Here is a 19,996-nt window from a genome sequence, read left to right as displayed (position 1 = left end):
AATCACTCTACAATACTGTAATGGGTTTTGTCATACATGGACATGAATCAGTCATGGATTTACATGTATTCCCCATCCCGATCCCCCCTCCCACCTCCCTCTCCACCCAATCCCTCTGGTCTTCCCAGTGCACCAGGTCTGAGCACTTGTCTCATGCATCCAACCTGGGCTGGTGGTCTGTTTCACCATAGATAATATACATATTTCGATGCTGTTCTCTGGAAACATCCCACCCTCGCCTTCTCCCACAGAGTCCAAAAGTCTGTTCTGTACATCTGTGTCTCTTTTACTGTTTTGCATATAGGGTTATCATTACCATCTTTCTAAATTCCATATATATGTGTTAGTATGTTGTAATGTTCTTTATCTTTCTGGCTTACTTCACTCTGTATAATGGGCTCCAGTTTCATCCATCTCATTAGGACTGATTCAATGAATTCTTTTTAATGGCTGAGTAATATTCCATGGTGTATATGTACCACAGCTTCCTTATCCATTTGTCTGCTGATGGGCATCTAGGTTGCTTCCATGTTCTGGCTATTATAAATAGTGCTGTGATGGACAATGGGGTGCACGTGTCTCTTTCAGATCTGGTTTCCTCGGTGTGTATGCCCAGGAGTGGGATTGCTGGGTCATATGCTCTTCTCCATAGTGGCTGTACTAGTTTGCATTCCCACCAACAGTGTAAGAGGGTTCCCTTTTCTCCACACCCTCTCCAGCATTTATTGCTTGTAGACGTTTGGATAGCAGCCATCCTGACTGGCGTGTAATGGTACCTCTTTGTGGTTTTGATTTGCATTTCTCTAATAATAAGTGATGTTGAGCATCTTTTCATGTGTTTGTTAGCCATCTGTATATCTTCTTTGGAGAAATGTCTGTTTAGATCTTTGGCCCATTTTTTGATTGGGTCGTTTATTTTTCTGGAATTGAGCTTCAGGTGTTGCTTGTATATTTTTGAGATTAATCCTTTGTCTGTTTCCTCATTTGCTATTATTTTCTCCCAATCGGAGGGCTGTCTTTTCACCTTGCTTATAGTTTCCTTTGTTGTGCAAAAGCTTTTAATTTTCATTAGGTCCCATTTGTTTATTTTTGCTTTTATTTCCAATATTCTGAGAGGTGGGTCATAGAGGATCCTGCTGTGTGCTGGGAAAACTGGTCAACCACTTGTAAAAGAATGAAAACAGATCACTTTCTAACACCATACACAAAAATAAACTCAAAATGGATTAAAGATCTAAATGGAAGACCAGAAACTATAAAACTCCTAGAGGAGAACATAGGCAAAACACTCTCTGACATAAATCTCAGCAGGGTCCTCTATGACCCACCTTCCAGAATACTGGAAATAAAAGCAAAACTAAACAAATGGGACCTAATGAAACTTAAAAGCTTCTGCACTACAAAGGAAACTATAAGTAAGGTGAAAAGACAGCCCTCAGATTGGGAGAAAATAATAGCAAATGAAGAAACAGACAAAGGATTAATCTCAAAAATATACAAGCAAATCCTGAAGCTCAATTCCAGAAAAATAAACGACCCAATCAAAAAATGCGCCAAAGAACTAAACAGACATTTCTCCAAAGAAGACATACAGATGGCTAACAAACACATGAAAAGATGCTCAACACCACTCATCATCAGAGAAATGCAAATCAAAACCACAATGAGGTACCATTACACGCCAGTCAGGATGGCTGCTATCCAAAAGTCTACAAGCAATAAATGCTGGAGAGGGTGTGGAGAAAAGGGAACCCTCTTACACTGTTGGTGGGAATGCAAACTAGTACAGCCACTGTGGAAAACAGTGTGGAGATTTCTTAAAAAACTGGAAATAGAACTGCCATATGACCCAGCAATACCACTTCTGGGCATACACACCGAGGAATACAGATCGGAAAGAGACACGTGCACCCCAATGTTCATCGCAGCACTGTTTATAATAGCCAGGACATGGAAGCAGCCTAGATGCCCATCAGCAGATGAATGGATAAGGAAGCTGTGGTACATATACACCATGGAATATTACTCAGCCATTAAAAAGAATGCATTTGAATCAGTTCTAATGAGATGGATGAAACTGAAGCCCATTATACAGAGTGAAGTAAGCCAGAAAGATAAAGAACATTACAGCATACTAACACATATATATGGAATTTAGAAAGATGGTAATGATAACCCTATATGCAAAACAGAGAAAGAGACACAGAAGTACAGAACAGACTTTTGAACTCTGTGGGTGAAGGTGAGGATGGGATGTTTCAAAAGAACAGCATGTATATTATCTATGGTGAAACAGATCACTAGCCCAGGTGAGATGCATGAGACGAGTACTCAGGCCTGGTGCACTGGGAGGACCCAGAGGAGTTGGGTGGAGAGGGAGGTGGGAGGGGGGATCAGGATGGGGAATACGTGTAACTCTATGGCTGATTCGTGTCAATGTATGACAAAACCCACTGAAATGTTGTGAAGTAATTGGCCTCCAACTAATAAAATAAAATTAAAAAAAAGAAAAAAGAAAAAAAAAGAGGTTGTCTTTTTCCATTGTATATCTTTGCCTCCTTTGTCGAAGATAAGGTGTCCATAGGTTCGTGGATTTATTCCTGGGCGTTCTTTTGTTCTGTTCCACTGATCTATATTTCTGTCTTTGTGCCAGTACCATACTGTCTTGATGACTGTGGCTTTGTAGTATAGTCTGAAGTCAGGCAAGTTGATTGCTCCAGTTCCGTTCTTCTTTCTCAAGATTACTTTGGCTATTTGAAGTTTTTTGTATTTCCATACAAATGTGAAATTATTTGTTCTAGTTCTGTGAAAAATACCGTTGGTAGCTTAATAGGGATTGCATTGAATCTATAGATTGCTTTGGGTAGAATAGCCATTTTGACAATATTGATTCTTCCAATCCATGAACTCGGTATGTTTCTCCATCTGTTTGTGTCCTCTTTGATTTCTTTCATCAGTGCTTTACAGTTTTCTATGTATAGGTCTTTTGTTTCTTTATGTAGATATACTCCTAAGTATTTTATTATTTTTGTTGCAATGGTGAATTGTATTATTTCCTTAATTTCTCTTTCTGTTTTCTCATTGTTAGTGTATAGGAATGCAAGGGATTTCTATGTGTTAATTTTATATCCTGCAACTTTACTATATTCGTTGATTAGCTCTAGTAATTTTCTGGTAGAGTCTTTAGGGTTTTCTATGTAGAGGATCATGTCATCTGCAAACAGCGACTGTTTTACTTCTTCTTTTCCTATCTGGATTCCTTTTACTTCTTTTTCTGCTCTGATTGCTGTGGCCAAAACTTCCAAAACTATGTTGAATAGTAGTGGTGAGAGTGGGCACCTTTGTCTTGTTCCTGATTTTAGGGGAAATGCTTTCAATTTTTCACCATTGAGGATAATGTTTGCTGTGGGTTTGTCATATATAGCTTTTATTATGTTGAGGTGTGTTCCTTCTATTCCTGCTTTCTGGAGAGTTTTAATCAAAAATGGGTGTTGAACTTTGTCAAAGGCTTTTTCTGCATCTATTGAGATAATCATATGGTTTTTAATCTTTCAATTTGTTAATGTGGTGTATTACATTGATTGATTTGCGGATATTAAAGAATCCTTCCATTCCTGGGATAAAGCCCACTTGGTCATGGTGTGTGATCTTTTTAATATGTTGTTGGATTCTGTTTGCTAGAATTTTGTTAAGGATTTTTGCATCTATGTTCATCAGTGATATTGGCCTGTAGTTTTCTTTTCTTGTGGCATCTTTGTCTGGTTTTGGAATTAGGGTGATGGTGGCCTCATAGAATGAGTTTGGAAGTTTACCTTCTTCTGCAATTCTGCAATCTATTCTTAAAAAGACTTTTATAAAGTCTTTCATCATATTCTATTTTCTATGATTTTTAAACCACATACACTTATTAGCTACTTTATATTATTGTTAATAAAGAAATATAATTACAGAGACATTATTTATACAGTGTTTGCTTTTAGGAGTAAATACTCAGAATTATGCAATCACAGAACTAGAAATTTCTTTATTTTGAGCCTAATATGAGAACTAGGTATTATGCTATTCTAGATTCTTCCTATGCCATCTAATGGGAGATTCAAATGGCTTTATCTGAGTTTTGTGTAGATTACTTATCAATTTTTCCAGCTTTTCATTTGTAGCAAATCAACTAATTATACCTAGTAAATGGTACATGAAAAAAGTATAGGTTGAAAATAAAACATATAAAACAAAGTGTAAGCCTTGCCTTATGTTACAAATAACTTTATGACAGGGTATATTCACATTTCCAGCTCACATCACTAATGACACTAATGGGTGACTCTATGGTTAAAATATAGGTCATTACTGCCATTTCAATCGTTGATTGATGGTATGATGAAACATCCTGATTTCTTCAGCCAAGAATATCCTAAGGACATAATTCCTTGATTTAGTAGCCTTTTCACATGCTATTTCCTGTCCTTCCTCTCCTCTGCCTTTACCCCTTCTCTGAACAATGAAATCTGACTCATCTTTCAAAAGTTCTCTAATAAGCATGTCCTTCGTAAAAACTGCCTTTTGTCATAGTCTGCCTGCATACAACACACAGACACACACACCCCCATAGGACTAATTGGCCACTCCTTGTTGCATCCAGAGTACCTTGTTCTCACACTTCTACTACTTCTGCTACCTTTCTTGACAATAAGGATTGTGTCTTCTTCAACTTTGGATAGGACACCAGGAATGAAAGAACAAAAGTCTTTATACAGTCAATACTACTGCACATTTCTCTCACTTGGCTAGTTATAGACCCACTCATATTTAATTCTCAGGGAATGGACTGGAAACAAAGAATTACATAGTGTGTATGAAAGGAAGAGACAAGGGCATGGGTGGAAGAATAAGAAATGGTGGATCAGCAGAAGTAGATTTTCAAAGAATATTTAATGAGCTTCCCCTTTCTTTACCTTCTTCTTTCACCCTCAATCCCTTTTCTTCCTATGTCAGAGTTGGAGACTTTGCTTAGTTCCACTTATACATGCGTATGGTTGTTGTTGTTGTTCAGTCACTCAGTCATGTCTAACTCTTTGCGACCTCATGGACTGAAGCATGCCAGGCTTCCCTGTCCTTCACCATTTCCTTGAGTTTGCCCAAACTCATGTCCATTGAGTCAGTGATGCCTTCCAACCTTCTCATCCTCTGTTGTCCCCTTCTCCTCCTGCCTTCGATCTCTTCCACCATCAAGGTCTTTTCCAATGAGTCGGCTCTTCACATTAGGTGACCAAAGTATTGCAGCTTCAGCTTCAGGATCAGTCCTTCCAGTGAATATTCAGGATTGATTTCCTTTAGGATTGACTGGTTTGATCTTCTTGCTGTCCAAAGTGCTCTCAAGAGTCTTCTCCAACACCACGGTTCAAAAGCATCAATTCTTCAACACTCAGCCTTCTTTATGGTCCAACTCTCACATCTGTACTTGACTACTGGAAAAACCATAGCTTTGACTATACAGAACTTTGTCAGCAAAGTAAGCTCTGCTTTTTAATATGCTGCCAAGGTTTGTCATAGCTTTTCTTCCAAAGAGCAAGCTTCTTTTAATTTCATAGCTACAGTCACCATTTGTAGTGATTTTGGAGCCCAAGAAAAAAAGTTTGTCACTGTTTCCATTGTTTTCCCATCTATATGCCATGAATTGATGGGACCAGATGCCATTATCTTAGTTTTTTGAATGTTGAGTTTTAAGCCAGCTTTTTCACTCTCCTCTTTCACTTTCATCAAGAGGCTCTTTATTTCCTCTTCACTTTCTGCCATAAGGGTGGTGTCATCACATTATTGATATTTCTCCAAGAAATCTTGATTCTGGCTTGTGCTTCATACAGTCCAGCATTTTGCATGATGTACTCTCCATATAAGTTAAAAAAAGGAGAGTGACAATATACAGCCCTAACATACTCCTTTCCCAATTTTGAACCAGTCCATTGTTCCATGTGGGGTTCTGACTGTTGCTTCTTGACCTACATACAGGTTTCCCAGGAGACTGGTAAGGTGGTTTGGTATTCCCATCTCTTGAAGAATTTTCCACAGTTTATTGTTACCCACACAGTCAAAGGCTTTAGCATAGTCCATGAAGCAGAAGTAGATGTTTTTCTGGAATTCTCTTGCTTTTTTTATGATCCAAAAGATGTTGGCAACTTGATCTCTGGTTCCTCGGCCTTTAGTAAATCCAGCCTATACATCTTTTAAGTTCTCGATTCACGTACTGTAAAAGCCTGGCTTGGAGAATTTTAAGCATTACTTTGCTAGCATGTGAGATTAGTGCAATTGTACAGTATCTTAAACATTCTTTGGCATTGCCTTTCTTTGGGATTGGAATGAAAATACCTTCTCCAGTCCTGGGGTCACTGCTGAGTTTTCCAAATTTGCTGGTATATTGAGTGCAGCACTTTCACAGCAGCACCTTTTAGGATTTGAAACAGCTTAACTGGAATTCCATCACCTCCACTAGCTTTGTTTTAGGGCTTCCTAAGGCCCATTTGATTTTGCATTCCAAGATGTCTGGCTCTAGGTGACTGATCACACCATTGTGGTTATCTGGGTCATTAAGATCTTTTGTGTATAGTTCTTCTGAGTATTCTTGCCACCTCTTCTTAATATCTTCTGCTTTTGTTAGGTCCATACCATTTCTGTCCTTTACTGTACCTATCTTTGCATGAAATGTTCCCTTGGTAACTCTAATTTTCTTGAAGAGATCTCTAGTCTTTCCCATTCTATTGTTTTTCTCTATTTCTTTGCATTGTTCACTTAGGAAAGGATTTATGGGTGCTACTGATGATCAACAAAGACTCAAGTCCTAATAGTGACAGGAAAAAAACTATAGGACTCCTCCTAAAACATAATATGTATTCACATGCAAAGTTTGTCTTTTGGGACCAGTTCCAGGTATCTGACCTTTCTAGGGGTTTTCTTTTACTGTCCCCAGATAGACACAAGGCTCCTCCCATGACCATGTTCCATATAAAATAGCTATCCTCTTGGGGCCTGACAGGGCAGCTTTGTCTCCAAGTCCTACAGCATTGCTAGTCTAATCCTGTTAGAGAATCACTGTTCCATCTACATTGGGTATCCTTGATTGGACTTCAAACCTCCTAAGGTTAACGACCATATCTAATACTTCCCTCTTGAGCTCATAGAACAGTGAAGCAAAGGTCTTAAACGTAAAACCCAAATATATAATCTCTTTGATTAACTGAAAAATAAGTGACCAATGATCATATATTTCCCCTCTTTCTTTCACATCTCTCTTTCATTCATACAATCTCTCTTCCCTGTCTCCTGTCCCCCTTTCACAGAGCATTATTTTTCAAAGGTCCTAGTTACTCGGTTCTATCAGAGGCATCATGGGAAGTGAAGCCCAGTGCAAAAGAAGGTAAACAGACAGAATCCTGCCCTGAAATATTGTGACTCTGGGTAGACTCACATTCAGAGGACACAAGGAAAGGAAGCAATAAACATAAATCCTGCCAGAGCTGTTATGGTCATAAAGTGTGCTGTAATCATACTCCAAGTCAAGGCCAGCCCAGAACTAACAGAAACCTTATGATTAGCACCATCACCTTATTTCCCAACTGCAGACATGAAAGACACCATCCTTCCCTATCTGTCCTCCACCCTAATAAGAGTGAGAAAAGTAAGTCAAACCCATTTGAGGTTAAAACTGCCTTTTGTCATGTTTAGCAGTTTTGTTTTATTAAATTGTCAGTTGTCCAGGCTGAAAAATGTGTACGTCAAGTTTTCCTTTTAGTGTCATGTGAAATACATGTGGGGTCTTTAGAGTATGGATGAAGCCACAGGTGACAAATAACATGGCCAAGAGCCACAGCTGGATTGTTCAGGGCAGGCTGAGCTGACTAGGAGTACTGTAAGCCGAGGAGGGTTTTGAGAGTTCTGGTCTCCATCTCAGAAAAATGGAATCTCTTTTCTTTTATTCAGTAAGTTCAAGCTGCTAACATTACAGTCCTTGGTTTCTCTCTGCTGGCATACCCACCATCTAATCCACCCATGTATCTAGCTGGCTTCAGAGACAAGTCTTTCAAAATGTACCTAGTAGCTCCACTTTACAGTACTCCACTGCCACCAACCAAATCTAAGTCACCATTAGTCCCATTAAGACTACCTAACTGGTCTCCCTGCTCCACCTTTGCTGACACCCCTACTGTTTCCAAGCTATTCTCCATACAGCAGCCAATGTGACCTTGGCAAAGTATAAGTCCTGTGACTTGCATTGTTTAAGGTAACAGTAGCTACTATAACAAGGAAGCCCCCAATCTGAGTAACATGAATTTTATTTCTTGCTCACCTAGTAGTCCCATATAAGAGTGACTTGACATTGCTATGAGCGGACAGGGCAAAGTCCAGTTATCGTCAATAAGTGGAGTTAACCTTCCCAGGTGGCTCAGTGGGAAAGAATCCACCTGTCAATTGAGGGGATATGGGTTCCATCCCTGGTCCTGGAAGATCCTACATGCTGCAGAGCAACTAAGCCCTGTGCTACAACTACTGAGTCTGTGCTCCAGAGGCTGGGAATCACAACTACTGAGCCCATGTGCTGAGCTACTGAGGCCCACAGGCCCTAGAGCCCATGCTCCCAAAGAGAAATCACCACAGTGAGAAGCCCGTGCACCACAACTAGAGAACAGCCCCCATTCAATGCAACTAGAGAAAAGTCCATCAAGCAAGAAAGACCCAGCACAGCCAAAAATAAAAAAATAGATAAAATTATTTAAAGGAAAACATTCTCAGGTGGCTTGGTGGTGAAGAATCCACCTGCCAATGCAGAAGGCACCAGTTTGATCCCTGGGTTGAGAAGATCCCCTCGAGAAGGAAATGGCATCCCACTCTAGTATTCTTGCCTGGAAAATCCCATGGACAGAGAAGCCTGGAAGATTACAGTACATGGAGTTGCAAAAGAGTCAGACAGAAATTAGTGACTTAACAAAAACAAGCTGGTAGAAGGGGGAAGAGAGAGTGAAGCAGACACAAGGAGTGACTCATAAATCACTCCTGCTCCCATTCCAATGACAAGATTTCATCCCTGGCCTCTCCTGATGCAGAGAAATGCTCTGGCTGGGCACAACTCCATGGTTCTTCAGTAGGCAGCTGCCATCTGTTAAACAGTAAGGCAGGAATTATTACTCATCTTCTTATAACTGATCTAGAGCTTCCTGTCTAACTTAAATGAAATATCCAAAGTCTCTGGATCCTCATGATCTGGCCCTCTCTAACTCTCTGGTCTCCCTGCGTTCCAGTCTCAATAGCCTTCATTCTGGTCCTTGCTTATTCCTATCTCAGAAGTTGCTGTTTTCTCTGCTTGGAGTATTCCTTCACTAGATCTTCATAAAACAGATTGCTGCTCATCATTTAAGCAGATAGGAACTGGGATCCAAGAATCTACACTTTGACAAGCACCCTAGGTGACCCTGATGCAGCTGGCCAATGCCACATGCTCTGAGAAGCACTGGCACAGTGGTTAAGAGTATGGATTCCTAGATCAGTTTGAACCTGAGTTCAAACACTGCTGAGATCATTACCAATCTATTACTTTGGGCAATTCACTCACTCTCTCTGGTTGAGAATGGCAGCATCAAGGGATAGAAGCGGTGCTAGGGGAAGTGAAACAAAGTTGATTAAAGAGACTAAAAGTTCTAGATGCAGTTAAGAGATGAAGTTGTCTCACATAAAATGTGTGTTCAAGGAGCACTAATGTGAAAGAGAGATGGAACTGTAGGGAGAAGGCAGTGAAGGGTAAACTTCAATTCCTTGATGCTTGTCTACTAGTAGACGGGAGCCATTTTTGTATCCATAGGTACTACCTGCACATATGCTCCTTCTCGTTGGTGCATATACTTTCCACCTGCTTCCCTAACAAAGTCCCTTTGTCTGGAAGGGACTTTGAAGCCATCCAGATCCCTACATTATAAACTGACTTCTGACCTAGTTTGATTATAATTAAAATTCCATGCAGGTGAAGTGGATCCCAGTCTTGTGGAAGCTAAAGTTCATATTATTTGGTTGATCCTTTTTAAGAAAAAAAAGATAAAATTACAAATAGAAAATTAGGTATGAAATTGAATATTTATTGGATAAGAAAAGGGTTCTTGACAAATTACAGGAGCCTTGGAAGTCCAGATCCACCTTATCTGACTTCTCTAGGCGATTTACCAGAAATGCTTAAATAGAAATGCAATCTGACTTCTCTCTCCACTTAGAACATTCTCAACCCTTAATGCTCAGAGACCTAAGCAAGAAAGGGGCCCCTAGCTTTGGCTTCAATTTCTTCATAGTAAATCTACCGTTCTGTCTAAGCATTTCTACTCTGCTCCAAGGTGGGGAAACTCTAATGCTTAACCAAAATGAAGAACTTCTACATGTCCTTCTTTCTATAAAATTGCTAGTGCTCTTTCCTTAAAGGTGAAGGACACCATCAGGAAAAAACCCTGCAGAGAGCTGTGACTCTGGCAGACATGGGCTTAGGGGGCTAGCAGAGGGCTGAGGCCCTGAGCTCTTTCAAGACTCACTGCCACATTCCTAACAGTAGAGGTACGGCTCAAGCACCAGCCATTCCTAAAAAAGAATTTGCTTTCTGTGGTTTCTTCCATCAGCCCCTCCAGACTCACTCTCTCCTCAGCTCTACCCTGCTCTGTGCCCCAGGAGGCTTACCCTTATATTCACCAGCCCACTTCCCTCCTTCCTAGCTTACTTGTCAGGTTTAGCTGTGGGAGGCGCCAGCAGAAGAGTGAGGTTGAACTGTTTCTTCTCCTGGCTCTCTTGCTATGTGTTGGCTGCAAACTCCTTGCATGCAGTCCTCTCCTTATAACCACCCTCTATGGTCTGAAATAGCTCCATTCCTCAACCTTCAGACCCAATCTTGTGCATGGTAAAGGTCCCCATAACACAAGTCCTAGGGGACTGCACTATCTCTTGTTGGTTTCTGTAAACCCTGCCTACACTTTCATAAGCAGCTCCTTTATTAAATTCTCCTTTAATTACCTGAGCTTCTCTGGTGGCTCAGACGGTAAATCTGCCTGCAGTTAAGGGAAGATCCCCTGGAGAAGGGAAGGGCAACTCACTCCACTATTCCTGCCTGGAGAATTCCATAGACAGAGGAATCTGGCGGGCTACAGTCTATGACCCAGTTCAACTATTTGTCTGTTTTCTATTTGAACTCTGACAGATTTTATATTATAATTAATAAGGAGGAGAAAAGGCTTTCAGAAACTTTTGCTTGGGGGCCAAGAATTAATAATAGGAAAGGAGAAGTAGGAAGCAATGGCTGACACTGAACACACCAACAGTCTGTGACAAAAGGACAGTCTTAAGAAGCATGTCTGTCTTGCTTTCCTCCTAGAAGGGGAGAGGGTGCTGGGAAAGTAGTCCCCAGGTAGAAGGTCAGAGTGCAACATCAAGGCTGTGAGTGCCTGAATTCACTGTCCACAAATCACATGTTCCTCTAGTCAGAAAGGAATTTTTAAGATAAAGAAACTATTCTATTAGTTAGTTGGGTTATTGAATATTCTCTACTTGAATCCTTGCAAAGATGAGAAACCTTACAATTGCCCATTCTATTATGATCCTTGACACTTCTATTTTTTTCACATTTTACTAAATAACTACACTTCCACGGACATCTCTTTTTCTTTTTTTTTTTTAAGTTCTCAAGTATTTAATCTGATTGATTCATAAAGATAAATGTGCTGTATCAGTCATGTACATGTATCAGTCATGTCTGACTCTTTGCAACCCTCTGGATTGTAGCCCACAATGCTCTTCTGTCCATGGGATTTTCCATGCAAGAATACTGGAGTGGGTTGCCATTTCCTTCTCTAGGGAATCTTCCCAACCCAGGAATCGAACCCGTGTCAACTGTGTCTCCTGTACTGCAAGTGGATTCTTACCTGCTGAGTCATCAGGGAAGCCCATTCTGTTACAGGGACAGACCTAATTGTTAGACTATTTACATTAAGCAAGATGTACTTCCCTCTAACTTTCCATGGATCTGTTTCTTTCTCTTGAGCAATACAGAGGCCAAAGTGTGGTCTTTCTTCCATTGGCAGACATCTGAGGACAGCTGCCCACCCTAATTCCCTATGTGGAGGCCCTACTGACACATTAATTACCACACTGGTGTCTTGAATGACCTCTGGCTCATCAATACTCCTATGAGAGCACAGTGTCCAAAATGGACATAACACTAGGAAGACTTTTGCTTGACATGACTATACAACACTCAACCAGTTTTTCTCATCAATCCAGCCCTCAAATTATTTTTTCTCTTACTTCTGAGACACATTTAAAATTAAGCCTTTCTCTTCACACCCATAGCTGCTACTTTATTTAACTACACTAAAATTATCTTCTTCTTTCACATCACTTCCTATTTCAAATGCCCCTTCTATAGCTACCCATGGTTTTCCCCATCAGATTCATTTCTTGATTTTATTGTTACCACCTGACTCCAATCATTATTTTTACTGTTTCCCAATTCGATTCTTTTGCTCTTTTTTCTCCTCCACAGCTTTGTTCCCTGTCAGCTCCTCTGAACGTACTACTGATTTCACATTGAACTTTGTTTGAAATGTTCAGCCCATTTTCATCCTTTATTCCTCTAGACATCCCCTTTATATAACCACCTCATGTTTAAAATTTAAAAGAAAAACACACACACAATCCCAATGATCTTTTTTCCTTCAAAGTTCATGGGCATCCCTTTTTAGCACCTTGACCTCCTTCTCTGAGTTAACTACTAGTATCAAGGATAAACTGTTAGAATCAAAATCACGTCATGGAACGTTTCATAAAAATTCCAAGCCCTTTATAATTATATAAAACCTATAGAACTTTAAGTAATATGAAAATAACACTTAAAATAATATTGACTGACAATCATTTCACTGAAATATGTATCATAATAATTCAAATTACATATAAAGTTCTCATTTGAAAATTTGACACAGGGGAATCACCTACACTTACCTTTACTTCTCACTGTGAGGGAAACCTACAGTTCTGGTCCCTGAGCTTTGATGAAAATCTATTCCATGTCCTTGTTTTAAAGGATGAGATTGAGTTAAATATGCAGTATGGAATATTTGCTATCTATTACAAATCTTGAAAGACAATGCTGTGATTGTCTGCACTCAATATGCCAGCAAATTTGGAAAACTCAGCAGTGGCCATAGGACTGGAAAAGGTCAATTTTCATTCCAATCCCAAAGAAAGGCAATCCCAGAGAATGCTCAAACTATTGCACAATTGCACTCATCTCACACGCTAGTAAACTAATGCTCAAAATTCTCCAAGCCAGGCTTCAGCAATACGTTAACTGTGAACTTCCAAATGTTCAAGTTGGTTTTAGAAAAGGCAGATGAGCCAGAGATCAAATTGCCAACATCTGCTGGATCATCAAAAAAGCAAAAGAGTTCCAGAAAAACATCTATTTCTGCTTTATTGACTATGCCAAAGCCTTTGACTATGTGGATCACATTAAACTGTGGAAAATTCTGAAAAAAATGGAAATACCAGACCACTTGACCTGCCTCCTAAGAAATCTGTATGCAGGTCAAGAGCAACAGTTAGAACTGGACATGGAACAACAGACTGATTCCAAATAGGAAAAGGAGTACGTCAAAGCTGCATATTGTCACCCTGCTTATTTAACTTATATGCAGAGTACATCATGAGAAATGCCAGGCTGGATGAAGCACAAGCTGGAATCAAGACTGCTGGGAGAAATATCAATAACCTCAGATATGCAGATGACACCACCCTTATGGCAGAAAGTGAAGAACTAAAGAGCCTCTTGATGAAAGTGAAAGAGGAGAGTGAAAAAGTTGGCTTAAAGCTCAGCATTCAGAAAACTAAGATCATGGCATTTGGTCCCATCACTTCATGGCAAATAGATGGGGTAACAGTGAAAACAGTGGCTGAATTTATTTTGGGGGGCTCCAAAATCACTGCAGATGGTGATTGCAGCCATGAAGTTAAAAGATGCTTACTCCTTGGAAGGAAAGTTATGACCAACCTAGACAGCATATTAAAAAGCAGGGACATTACTTAGCCAACAAAGGTCCGTCTAGTCAAGGCTATGGTTTTTCCAGTGGTCATGTATGGATATGAGAGTTGGACTATAAAGAAAGCTGAGCCCCAAAGAATTGATGCTTTTGAACTGTGGTGTTGGAGAAGACTCTTGAGAGTCCTTTGGACTGCAAGGAGATCCAACGAGTCCATCCTAGAGGAGATCAGTCCTGGGTGTTCATTGGAAGGACTGATGTTGAAGCTGAAGCTCCAGTACTTTGGCCACCTCACGCAAAGAGCCAACTCATTGGAAAAGACCCTGATTTTGGGAAAGATTGAGGGCAGGAGGAGAAGAGGATGACAAAGGATGAGATGGTTGGATGGCATCACCAACTCAATGGACATGGGTTTGGGTGGACTCCGGGAGTTGGTGATGGACAGGGAGGCCTGGCGTGCTGTGGTTCATGGGGTCACAAAGAGTTAGACACGACTCAGTGACTGAACTGAGCTGATACCTGCGCAGACCTCTGGACATAAACCAAGTCAAAAAAATTTGAATATAGACACAAAGCTGATATACAATATTGCAGTATTTGTCTACCACAATTCCTGCAGTTATGTTTAAACATTTTTATTGAAGGAGCTCAAAGTCCTCCACAGATATTTCTTTAGAATCTTCATAAGATTTTCTTTAAACAGAAACCAGAAGGGATTATATTGCTTCTTTTTTGAGGAATAGTCTTTTAAGTGGAGGCAGCAAGACCTTATCCCTGGATTCATTCCTCTTGACAGATTGATGGCTTGCCTTAGGTCAAGGTCACACATTAAGGTACCAGAGTGCCAAGAAAAGAACGCTAGTTTAATGATCCACCCATGAGATCTGACTGACTTACATGTGTGCGAAGTCAGCCCTAAGACACTGCAGAGTGGTATGTTGGCTAAAGCTCTGTATACAAAACTCACTAAGTTTTCTATTAAAACACTTCTGGAAGATAAATCAAAACATACAAGTAATATGTGAATATGGCAGTCACAGAGTTATGACCCCTCAGGCCCCATCCTTCCTTGTCACCATAATAGAAGACTAGGTTGGCCAGCACACCATCATGGATTTGCTCCCTGTCCCAACCTACCATTCAGTTTTTAACCCCAGACCCTGGTCTCGTTCTTGGTGTTTCTAACACCAAATAATTAGCCTGCTGCTGCCCTTCTCCTGAAATTAAAATAAAAAGTCAGTAAATTTGCACAGTGATAGTCCCCTTTAATCCCACAAAGCAGTGGGGTTTGGAAATAGTCATACTAGTCAGTGACTTAACTGAGAAGCAGGATTGCCCACCTACCCTGATACCAGTATGGGAAGGTAGAGACACCTCTAAGGTGTTCTGCCAGGGCTTTCTCCATATTTCTCAAGGTCATTAGTACCTGAAGAGGAGCCCTTTTCTCTTCTGAGTCACCTGACTGGCACTTCTTCCATTTCATACTTTTACCAGTGTTTTAGTGCCTTGAAGCTGTCTTCGTCTTCTCCCTGCCTGCCATTTCCCTACAGATTTCCTAGAAATACCCTGTCTTTCTTGATCCTTCTTCCCTCTCTGCTCTTCTGAATGTGTTCCCTCATCTTACAACCCCATTAACCTTGGACTTAGCCTTTCTTTGGACTACCAGTGTTTGCCCAGAATGGATCTGAATTTGCTTTTCTCTTATTAGGACTTGCTCTCTGAAAGCTAACCTTCTCCATAGATACTGTGGCCACCATTCCCATTTCCTTCAAGTTCCTGTTCCTTTGCTACCAATTGCCTCTTTCTTCTGATTTGCTTCCTCTTTTGCCTTGCTCCCCAAATGCCCTGCAGCAAATGCCATAAATGGAGATTCTACTCCCTGCTGGTGGGCAGAATTGACATTGCCTTATTTTTCATTTATTTACTTTTTAGCTAATTTCTGCTGTGCAGCAAAGTGATTTAGCCATACATATATATACATTCCTTTTGACATTCTTTTCCATTGTGACTCATCACAGGACACTGAGTAGAGTTCCCTGTGCCATACTATAGGATCTTGTTGCCTCTCCTTTCCATACATAATAGTTTGCACTTCTGCTAACCCTAAACTCCCACTCCATCCCTTCCTTACCACTCTTCCACTTGGAAACCACAAGTCTGTTCTCTAGGTCTGTATGTTTCTGTTTGGCACATAGGTTCATTTGTGTCATATTTTAGATTTCACATATAAGTGATGTTGTTCAGTCGCTGTCACATCTGACTCTTTGTGACCCCAAGAACCACAGGATGCCAGGCTTCCCCGTCCTTCACTATCTCCTTAGTTTGCTCAAATTCATGTCCACTAAGTTGGTGATGCTACCTGATCATCTCATCCTCTGCCACCCTCTTCTCCTTTTACCTTCAATCTTTCCCAGCATCAGGGTCTTTTCCAATGAGTGGGTTCTTTGCATTAGATGACCGAAGTATTGGAGTTTCAGCTTCAGCAGCAGTCCTTCCAATGCATATTCAGGGTTGATTTCCTTTCAGATTGACTGGTTTGATCTTCTTGCAGTCCAAGGACTCTCAAAAGTCTTCTCCAGCACCACATTTTTTCTCAGCTTTTATTATGAAAAATATTCAGACATATTAAAAAAAAAAAAAACTTGAAAGAATTGCACAGGGAACATTCATACACCCAACACCTGAGATGTTATTTGTCTTTGTAACTTGGGCATTCTGATGCATGTGTAAATGGTATCTTCTGGTTTTAATTGCATTAATTTCTCTAATGACTATATTTTAAGATGTTGAGCATTTTTCAGATGTTCTTATTCTCTATTTGAATATGTTTTTGATATGAAATCTGCCCATTTCTTTTTCCATCTTTAAATTTGGCTGTTTGCCTTATTAAGCTATAAGTATTCTTTGTATATCCTGTGTAAAAGTCCCTTACCAGATATATGTTTTACAAAATTTTTTTCCCAGTAAAGAAATGTTCTTTGGAAGGACTGATGTTGAAGCTGAAATTCCAGTGTTTTGGCCACCTGATTCAAAGAGCTGACTCATTTGAAAAGACCCCGATGTTGGGAAAGATTGAAGGCAAGAGGAGAAGGGGACAACACAGGATGAGATGGTTAGATGGCATCACTGACTCAATGGACATGGGTTTGGGTAGACTTTGGGAGTTGGTGATGGACAGGAAGGCCTGGTGTGCTGTGGTTCATTGGGGTTGCAAAGAGTCGGACATGACTGAGTGACTGAACTGAACTGAAAGATGGAAGAGAGGCTGGGAACAGATGCTTTCCTAGCACCTTTGAGGATGTATGGTCCTTGATTTTGGATTCTAGCTTTGAGAGAAGAAGGCAATGGCAATCCACTCCAGTACTCTTGCCTGGCAAATCCCATGGACGGAGGAGCCTGGTAGGCTGCAGTCCATGGGATCGTGAGGAATAGGACATGACTGAACAACTTCACTTTCACTTTTCACTTTCATGCATTGGAGAAGGAAATGGCAACCCACTCCAGCGTTCTTGCCTGGAGAATCCCAGGGATGGGGCAGCCTGGTGGGCTGCCCCATCTATGGGATCGCACAGAGCCAGACATGACTGAAGCAACTTAGCAGCAGCAGCAGCAGCAGCCTTGAGATCTATGAGACAAATTTCTGTTATTCTAAGACATCTGGTTTGCAGATATTTTGTTGCAGCAGTCCTAGAAAACTAGTACAACCTGTAGGCTCTCTTCCCCTTTTCCTGGTCACCAAGGGCCCTTGTATGGTACCTCACCTGGAAACTTGCAGTCATGGGCAGTGTCTTAAGTACCTACCCAACAAAGCTCTGATTTCTAAAGTGCCTGCACCTCAGTGAGTTAGCAGGAAGAACTAAGATCTGATCAGCTAAAGTCAAGCCAAAGAGTGCTGACTGACACCTTCATGATGTGTCATAAGGGGGTTGACCCAGATGCTTATTAATTCATAGGAATGTGTCTTTAAGGATGTAATTTCATGCAGTATAGGGGAAGGAGGGCAAGGAAAATAACATTATGTGGAGGAAATATCTCATTGTTTCTCAAATCACACCAGCTGAAGGGCCATTCATTTTACCTGAAGCATCCATGCTGGCAAACAAACTACTTCTCTTTCAGAAAAAGGTGCAAATCAATATACAGGTCGACAGACAAATGTCTGACTCCCTCCAAGGTAGAACTCAACGAGTAACCTGTGTGGTAAACCATCCAAAAAATTCATATTGTCATTAGTCTACCTCTGACCTTGTTTGCTTCGGTGCTAACATTAAAAATGCTGAGACCAGAATGGCATGTGTAAAGATGCTTTTCTGGTTCTATTTACCAAGGGAGGGGTTAAGTCAAAGGACTGATCTTGTCTCAGCTTGAAGAGAGCTGAAAAATATCTGCACAGAGGACTGGGGACACATTGTCACACTGGCCAAGGGAAAGCATTTCATAGAAATAAGCAACAACAGTAAATTTATATGTGTTATATATATATTATAAAATGACTGCTATATATATATGTGTGTGTGTGTGTATCAGTGACTGATTTCTATAGTTTAAAAATTCATTAGTGAGAACTGACATCCAATTTCAGAGAAAGTACTCACCATTTGCAACAAAAAGTTTTGAAATCAGTGTTCATTGTTGAAGAGGAAAGATGAGTTTTGAGTACATCTCAGTTCTTTCAATGAAGAGTGATTGCCTTTGTGGCTGTAGGAGTGAAGAATGAGAGGCAACTCTTGTTCTTCTATATGGCCATACTGAATTCAGATATTGGATTTTATGTCTTCCCAGGACAAATCTTTAGACACAACATGTTATAGTCTCCTAAGAAGAGCAGAGAGAGAGAGAGAGATTTTGAGAAACCATTGTTATATTTACTTAATAATCTAAATATAATTCTGTTTCAATCATTCAAACATTTCATCATTTGAACATTATTTAACAAATTGATGTTTTCAGATAATACCTTTGTCATTTCAACAATCTGATAGTTTAATTTAATATCTATGTACATTTGACACTCTGCCCTTAGTTGAGAATGTTGTCAATTCACAAGGAAGTGGTGATTGCTGATCACTTGCATTCTTTAGTCATTCATCAGATGTGGCCATATTTCATCCTAAATGAAGTACAAAGCTTGAGAGCTTGAAGGACCAGAGTGGTACATCGAGTCAGTTGGCCCCTATGCTCTCCTTTCCTGGAGATCAGACTGACTAGTTTCTTTCTTTTTTCCCTCCTTCCTTTCTCATTTTAGTCTGTGTCTGGCATAGGGATCCCTGATCATGTAACAGACAAAGTCCCTGCTTTGTGATCACTTATTGCTAGAACTTCCAATCCACTTTGAGGATTCAATTAAAAGAGTTCAATCTTTCTCCCCAGTCCCATTGTGTCTAGATCCTACCCTGCCTTCACTGTCCTCTCAAATGAACCTATCGGCAAGAGGCTTCCCTTTACCGCCCGAGTCCTCTTCCTCTGAATGACCAGAGTCACTAGTTATATTATTCATAAATCATCACCTACTCTGTGTCTTGTTTTACAATTTTTAATCTCATCTCCCATACAAGACAGAAATCACTTTGGGGGACAAGACTCATGCTTATAATACCTATCATATTGCTTTCTGCATAGTGGGTGTTTTAAATACACCTGCTAGATGAATGGGTAAGGAAGCTGTGGTACATATACACCATGGGATATTACTCCGTCATTAAAAAGAATTCATTTGAATAAGTTCTAATGAGATGGATGAAACTGAAGCCCATTATACAGAGTGAAGTAAGCCAGAAACATAAAGACCAATACAGTATACTAATGCATATATATGGAATTTAGAAAGATGGTAATGATAACCCTATATGCAAAACAGAAAAAGAGACACAGATGTACAGAACAGACTTTTGGACTCTGTGGGAGAAGGCAAGGGTGGAATGTTTTGCGAGAACAGCATCAAAACACGT

General features: G+C 40.3%; 1 protein-coding gene across 2 annotated transcripts in view; it reads right to left on the bottom strand.

The window, feature by feature from the left end:
- The window catches only part of LOC136163273 (uncharacterized), a 54,156-nt gene extending 35,957 nt beyond the window's left edge, over positions 1-18,199 (bottom strand). Inside the window, exon 1 of one of the 2 annotated variants that reach the window (XR_010662208.1) lies at positions 16,447-16,546. Coding sequence is in view for 1 of the 2 variants with exons in the window: in XM_065927714.1 (XP_065783786.1) it covers positions 18,127-18,139 (13 nt within the window). In the remaining variant the exon portion in view is untranslated. Of the gene's footprint in view, positions 1-16,446; positions 16,547-18,126 lie in introns of those variants that run through there. The other variant, XM_065927714.1, reaches the window with a different exon arrangement.
- Positions 18,200-19,996: the final 1,797 nt, after the last annotated feature.

The sequence above is a fragment of the Muntiacus reevesi genome, chromosome 3 (genome assembly GCF_963930625.1).
Source record: "Muntiacus reevesi chromosome 3, mMunRee1.1, whole genome shotgun sequence".
NCBI lineage: Eukaryota > Metazoa > Chordata > Mammalia > Artiodactyla > Cervidae > Muntiacus > Muntiacus reevesi.
This window is presented reverse-complemented; position numbering and strand designations above follow the sequence as displayed.